A 7,628-nucleotide genomic window follows, 5' to 3' on the forward strand; every position below is an offset into this window, starting at 1 on the left:
TACATGGATTGAGCTCCTTTGTGGCGCAACATAGTGTCCGACGCGCATCTAACGGCTAGAATCACCTTGGCATGAAACCCTAGATGATCGCATGCAGCCCAAGGCAATTCTAGGCGTTGGATGCACGCCAGACATTGTGTTGCGTCACAGAGGAGCCAAATCCCAGATACATAGAGGGCGAAATGAATGTCCACCCTTCATAAAAAATAGATATTTCATCACTATTGATACTTCTATGTGTATTCTCATTGGTCTTATATTGAAGTAGAAGCCATGTTGCCTTTAGGGAACCTCACCTTATTTCGTATGCATTTTCTTGCTTTTAAACGGAAAAGAACAAGAGTTCCATCCTCTGTTGGGTCATGTGCTCATGCTAGTATGTTCTATGGTCTGTCGTGTCCAGGACGCGTGATGCGGATACTTGATCCCGGTCGTTCATCTTAAACTCAACCTAAAATAGTTGAAGTCTGGAACTCGGAGTGGCGGATAGCGAGCGAGCGAGCGAGCGAGAGAGAGAGAGAGAGAGAGAGAGAGAGAGAGAGAGATGTCTCTGGTTGATTATGCTTCATCATCCGAAGACGATGATGCAGAAGTCAGAGAAGAAGGAGAAGGAGAAGGAGAAGAAGAAAGAGGAGGAACAGAAGCAGAAGGATTAGAAGAACGAAAAGAAGAAGAGGAACCCTTGCCTTCAGCGGTTAATTCTAATAACCAGTAAGGTTCCTTCCTTGCTTTCCCTAATTTATTTTCTCATTTTAATTTTCTGATCGAACTAGAAAGCTAGGGTTTTGTTTTTTGTTTTTAACCCTAATTTTTGAATATAAGGGGCCTTTTTAGTTGGACTTTGAAAATGTGACCATTTACAGTTGCCACAAGTTCCGAGATCACGAACTGTCCGAAATGAATCTTTACGGGACTTCTAGATTGGTTAACCATTCAGAATCGAAATAAATATAGAACGATTGAAAGAGGTTTGGGTTTTAGTTTATATTATGAGGGTTCGTTTTTACCTTTGATTCCTCTCTTTTGAGGGATTAAAGAAACGGATGGGTGTATTGAGACTAGACATCAATCGTTTTGAGGTGTGTAGTTTGGTTGAATAATTGATTAATCAAGTTAAATAAGGACCAGAAGGAGAAGAAATATGAGAGCTTGTAATTGGAAAGGCTTAAAAGTGATGGTATTGAAGCCTTTTAAGCCTTAGATTGTGAGCCAAATAAAAGGTCAAATTTTTGCCCAGACATCTTATCATGCATCGGTGTGCTCCCTTGCTTGTATACACAGTGACGTGGCAGTTTCTGCTTACTTGAACTTGGAATGCTAATGAAAATTATAACTTTGAGTTCCCAAAGCAATGCTCTGTGTTAAGGTCAGGATCTATAACTGAAAAACTGATGTTTAACCCAGGAAATGATCTTGTCCTGGGGTAGTACATCTGGCCTTAATCTCTGCACTTAATTGCGAGGGAACAGTGTTTAAAGTATTGAAATTGAATGGGGGAAGGTCCACTACTTGGGGATAGATTCCTAGCTAGTCTTTGCTGCCTTTTTTGATGAATTTTGCAATTTGGGGCATCAAGCCTTAGGCTTAACTGATCGTTTAGTTGTGTTCACATTCTTGTGATTTGGTTAAATTTTGCTACTCATCCTCTTTTAGCATGAGTGGCCAATTTGTTGGTGTACCTATTTCGAGAAGTCTTAGTGACTGGTTCACAACTTTGTTTCAGGAAATGGAATGAACTATATTAATTAACGTTGGAATAAGGAAAAAAATCTTTCTGTAAAACGTGATTCACCCAACATGGAAATGTATACGGTGTAGGCGACATGGTTAAGCTTGTCATATTTCTAACTCCCCCTTCTCCCTGAAAAAGGGACTTCATGTGGTTATGGGTGTAAGAAACATTGAAATGCTGCTTTCCCAGCCTGTTATACAAGATAATCATAGGAGTTACCGTGATTGCACAAGCATGTTTAACAATAACTCTCTTTAGTGCTCATCGATATCCCCCAAAAAAAAAAGTTGTAAAAATGATTGGTTATGGTCCATCGAGCACCTATTTTAGCTGATCAAAATTGCATGGAAAATTTTCAATCTGGGTAGGACTGCTTTTTTCAAGGCACAATTGAAATAATTTCTGAGTTCTCTAGTAACTGTTCCTGATTATTCATTTTTAAGAGGGAAAGAAATGAGTAATCTTTAATCTGAGGCAAATAAATTTCTTTTTTGTGCTTATATGAACATTAAGCAATGTGTCAAGAAATTTTGACCTTTTTATCATTATCTTTCACTTCGAATCTTATATTACTTGCAATGTTGAAATCCATACACTTTGGTGGTTTTTAATTTATTTATTATATCAATTAGATTATGCTGTGAGTTATGCTGAAATTTCTTCTCTTTGTAGGAGATCAACCCCTTCACAGCAACAGCCAGATAGTGCCTCACAGTTACCAGCACCTTCAATTGAGAATCTTCCAGATGCATCACTACTCCTAAGTTCACCTGCTTTTGCGTCTCAACAAATGAATGGCAATGATCACTACTCTAGAGTTGTGGCTGCTATGGCAGAAAGTGCATCACGGAAGAGAGAGGTAAATGGGTCAGCTTCTTCTTATCCCCGAAATAAACTTCCAAGAGGAAACTCGTCTCATCCAAGGAATGTTCCAGACACTGCAGGCAGCCTTCTACTCCCACCTCAGCTTAGGGGAAGGTTATTCTACTATATCTGTTCCTTCTAATAGAATTTTATTTACTCTGAAACCTATTGTGAATTAATAAGTTGCGATGAAGAAATCCAAGAGTGTACCTTTTAAAGGAATGACATAATTTTTTTTTGATAGGTGGAATGACATCAAAAGTTACAGTAGCTAATATTTATTTATGTATTTATGTGGATAAATTCAAAAAAATAGTATGTATTTGGATAAATTTAAAATTCAGTCTGTTCTGCTTTCTAAAATTAAATGATCAATTTCTTCCTTCATAGTTTCTGAATCTTGAAGACAACTGGTTCATTGTAGAGGAGGGTACAAGTAAAACCTTTAATTGATATGGTGTAAAAATCTAAAAAATTAACTTCATAAGATTTCCTGATTAAAACCTTTGCCTGTCCATAACTGTGGAGTTTTCTCTGTTAGAAACATTTGAAAAGGTTGATTGCCAGCCAGATCTTTATTAAAAGACTCTTTTTCCCTTAGAAAACTCTTCCTTTCTGAATGTCAAAATGTGATTTTAGGTTTGTGTAATTTAAATTGGCCTGGGAAGTTGTGATTTGTACTTAGAATTTATATTACCTTAATCATTTCCTGGTAGAAACTCAGAAGATGAATTTCAACATATTTTTTTTGTTTCAACATGTTGAAATCATGTATTGGGCTTTTCAAATTTTCAATTCTCAAATACTATGTAACACAAATCAAAATTGTATCCTGAACTATAGTATAGTTAATGTAATCCAGGCTTTCTAGTCTAACAAGTGATGGAAGTTACAACTCACAACTGAATACTATATTCTAAAATTTATGAGGCTGATGGGGTTTCTAGGGAACTGAGGGATTTAGAATTAGGAAACCTCAATAAAGCGAGAATCACCAGAAATTAGGAATCAAAACGAGCAAAAGAGAAATCCAGATAACTCAGTTAAAACAGGTGTCATGAACCAGATATTCATATTGATTGGAGTATAGGTAAGGAGAGCAAACTCTAAAAGTTTCACAGAAATCCAACAGACTGGTTGAGAATTGTTGAAGAATTTTACTTGATATTGGAAAAGAAACATATTTAATTTGCAGGAATTTATTAGTCAAAACAGTGGACTGGTCATGATCAGATTTAATAAATATACAGTAAAAGAGGACTGAACAGTAGGATGAAGTTAGATTTAGGAATCAGATTTGAAAAACTGAGTTTGAAGAGGTTGAATGCAATTGGGGTTCTTGAAATTGATTTTATTTTTTAGGGTTTTAAATACTGAACTGAAACTAGAATAATAACAAGAATTCAAAACAGAAGCTGAAGATTAACAAGGCGGGAACTAAGTAGCATAGCAGAAAACCAGCAAAGCAAACAGAATGCATGCCAAGGATATAAGAGAGTTTAGAACTGACCTTTAATTGGTGGAAAATAGAACAACAAAGGGATAAGATATGATCAGGAATCCTTCTGACCTGTGTGGTTATAATCTACAGTATTCACATTCGAAACCACAGATGCACCTCTTGAATACACAGAAGAAAGTCCTATATCCACAGACAACTGAGCTGAAGCTTCATCTTCATTACTTAATTTGTTGGTAGGGCACAGCCCTTATAAAGGGTGTACCCAGTGCATGAGGCTCCTGCATGTGCGAGGTCGGCCCCGGGGGGGGGGGAGAGAACTACGCAGCCTTACCTTGAGAATGTTGAGAGGCTGTTTCGACTACTTGACCACTAGGTCGCAACATCCATACCTTACCTTTGAATCAAGTGCATAGGGAATAACCCTTATTTATATTTAAAAATAAAACTTTAAAGCAGAATTCAAAATAGGCCTAAAACTCCTCCAGCCAAAAGCTTGCTATGGAGGTAGCTTACTGCCACTAAAACTCTAAATAAAATAATAATCAAATAACTTAAATAAACTTAAAAAAGGCTGGAGTCAGAGGACCTCAAAACCTAGTGATATACACAAGTCTCTTGGATCTACGGCATTTCCATTCTTCTTAAATTTCATTTGAAATGTTATTTATTATTTCTTCATTCGTCAATAGAAGCTGAGTCATGAATCCCTTAACGTGTCTTTGGGTTTTATTTGTCTTTTGCTTACTTTCTTGGAGTCCATCATTACTTAATTATCCTGGTGTCTCAGGAGAGTTCATTCTTGCAGGGGGTAAGGCTGCATACACTTGCCCCTCCCAAACCCTGCAGTAGCGGGAGCTTGGTGCACTGGGTTGTTCTTTTTTATCTTGGTGTCTTAGGAGAGCTCATTCTTGCACCCCATATATGTCTAATTCACTATGACATGGCTTAGTTGATAATTCTTTATTCACTCTCTCTCTCACCAGGGGTGGTGGGTGGGTTAGAGAGGATCTAATCTGCCAAATGACTAACATAGTCATGAACAATCTCATACACTCTGTACTGTTAGATAATGAAAAACTAAAATATCCTCAAGTTTATGGAGGCATCTGTTTCTTCTATGCCTTCTATTAACATGTCAAAATCTGGCCATTTTTGGGGTTCTTCTAGATCTCAGTAAAACTATTAATTGCATTCTATGGATGTCAAGTCTGATATTGAATTGTCTTTGGCAGGAGCAATGTTGTTACAGAAGATATAAGCAGGCTGTTTGTAAGAAGACATTAGACACGCTTAATGCTCTTAATCTTGGAATCTTCATGTTAGCAGCGGATTCTTTCAAAGTGTGGTATTGTGTTACTAACAGCTATCAACATTTGCATCTGATGATAGTAGTAGCATCTGTAAACTTGTTGAAGGGTCCCGGCATCGTCATTGGGAATGCTGGTTGTGTTGTATCATCGTTTCCTAATGTGCATGTTGTTTATTTAGGTTGCACACTAGAGTTATTCAATTTTTCGTCACTAAAAAATACAGATAGGATTGGGCCCTCCCAGCGGTGGGATCACTAATGATCATAGAGGAGCGGGATCCCATTCCTATCTCTAGACTCCGGCTGCCAGCCATGGGTGGTCAGTGATGTCAAACAGGTATGGCAATCTTCTCTGTTTCTTGTGTAATGCTCTGTGTCAATGGAGAAATTAATGCTTCCGTTAGTAATACAAGAAGACGGAGCAGAAGTCACTAAACTGCTCCTCTTGTCTTTTGGAATGTAAAAAAACCTACTCTTGTGTTTTGCCGGCCTGGTGATGAACCGCGGAATGGTTTTAGGTATCTGTTTGGTATGGAGTGGCAGAAATTTCAAATTCGGTTTGTATTCTATTTTGGGCTATTCGAATTCGCAGGAGAATAATAATATGGTCTAATTAGATAACCAATTAATGATTTGAGTTTAGACAGGTTTTAAAGAATGAGGAAAAAAGCTAAAACAATTTAGAGATGGGAGAGCAAATTGTCTTCACTGGGAGAGGAAGGTCCTGATTAAATAAGTATGTAAATAGATAGTTGAAAATGTGAATTTGATTCATATGCGGTCATTGAATATCTATATTAGATGATATTTGATTCGTATTCAATCTGTTTACGTCCCTAATTAAGTTAGTATCAGCCAACACTGATCTAATATGGGTCATTGAGATGGTAGTAACAAAGGGTTAAAATATAAAAAAAAAAAGTATAGCATTGGCATTTTGTAAGGGTAAAACCATCCGATATAGATGATTACAGTTTACGGATCAATGTGGATCATGGTATCAGTTTTGATATTGATATAATACTATTATATAAAAGGACGAAGTGGCAGATATTTCTTTTGACAATTTTGTTCCTTTTTCTTTATTGTCTATTCTTTTCATTCTTTTTCTATTTTCTTAAATTGCTGGTACCTTTTATATTATTATATTTTTATAATACTTAAATATTATTTATCTCTCTCTCTCTTACTTTCATATGATTTTTCTTATTATCTACTTTCTTTTTTGTACTAAAAATCTTTTTGTCTCTTTCTTTCTTTTTCCGAAAAACTCTCTCTCCCCTCCCTCTCCCACAAGATTTTACCTACTTTCCTGTTTAATTGAAACTCTTTTTTTCCTCTTCTTACTAAAACTCTTTCTCTTTTCTTTTTTTCTTTCCTAAAACTCTCTCCCCCTCCCACTCTCACGGGCTCCTCCTACTCTTTCTGTGTGTTTTTTTTTATTCCCTTTCTTTCTACCACCTCTCTCTCTCTCTCTCTCTCTCTCTCTCTCTCTCTGCTCCTCAGAAGCTCAAAACTGTAAAAAGCACTAAGAAGCTTCCTTCACATTGTCTCGTCTTCCCCTTTTCTTGCTTCTCTGATCTTTTGTTTCGTTTGCTTTCGTCCTTCCCCTCACCCCTCACCCCTCACCCCTCACCCCTCACGCTGGCGTTTCTCCTCTCCCTTGTAGCTCTATCTCTCCATTTTCTTGTAAACATGAGTAGCGATTTTAGAGAGGATTCCTATCTCTCCCTTGTAGCTCTATCTCTCCATTTCTTGATTGATCCATTCGTCATTGTGAAAGGTGTGAGCCAAGATTTTCTTTCTTTCTTCTGAATGTTAAGGCTTACACCCGATTATTTTCAATTTAATGATATTTTATAGTACATAAAGCTTTTTTCTTATTTTGCTTCAGATTTTCTTTTATTTGACAAGAATATATATTATTGTTATTATTATTATTATTATTATTATTATTATTATTATTATTATTATTATTATTATTTTTTTTTTGGTTTTTCCCTTCCGTTGTTTGGTATAGATTCAGTTATTGCCTTACTGGTGCTATTGCGTCCCTAGTTATCAATTCGGCCAAATAATTCGTCAATTATTCGGCCGAACCGAATTTTTCCAAATTAAATAAAAAATTCGGACCGAATCCGAATTAAAAATAAAATTCGGTAAAAAGCGCGCTTTTTACTAATTTGAATTTAAAATGCGAATAATTCGGGCCGAACCGAATTATTCAGTACACTTAAACAGTATTTAAAAAAAAAAAAAAA

The 7,628-nt window shown here is 36.4% G+C and overlaps 1 protein-coding gene across 1 annotated transcript; it reads left to right on the forward strand.

The window, feature by feature from the left end:
- Positions 1 to 417: 417 nt before the first annotated feature.
- LOC122060932 lies at positions 418 to 5,552 on the forward strand. Its single transcript, XM_042624042.1, has 3 exons — positions 418 to 711; positions 2,405 to 2,710; positions 5,291 to 5,552. Exons 1-3 carry the CDS (start codon positions 545 to 547, stop codon positions 5,340 to 5,342), a joined length of 525 nt encoding a protein of 174 aa, XP_042479976.1. The 5' UTR covers positions 418 to 544; the 3' UTR covers positions 5,343 to 5,552.
- Positions 5,553 to 7,628: the final 2,076 nt, after the last annotated feature.

Source organism: Macadamia integrifolia, chromosome 14 (assembly GCF_013358625.1).
Source record: "Macadamia integrifolia cultivar HAES 741 chromosome 14, SCU_Mint_v3, whole genome shotgun sequence".
Lineage (NCBI taxonomy): Eukaryota > Viridiplantae > Streptophyta > Magnoliopsida > Proteales > Proteaceae > Macadamia > Macadamia integrifolia.

What these genes read in the sequence shown, in the direction of transcription:
- LOC122060932 (XM_042624042.1), top strand. Translation starts at nt 545, where the DNA reads ATGTCTCTGGTTGATTATGCTTCATCATCCGAAGACGATGATGCAGAA. An exon ending in GCGGTTAATTCTAATAACCA is followed by an intron (nt 712 to 2,404) that starts GTAAGGTTCCTT and finishes TTCTCTTTGTAG; the next exon opens with GAGATCAACCCCTTCACAGC. An exon ending in CCACCTCAGCTTAGGGGAAG is followed by an intron (nt 2,711 to 5,290) that starts GTTATTCTACTA and finishes TGTCTTTGGCAG; the next exon opens with GAGCAATGTTGTTACAGAAG.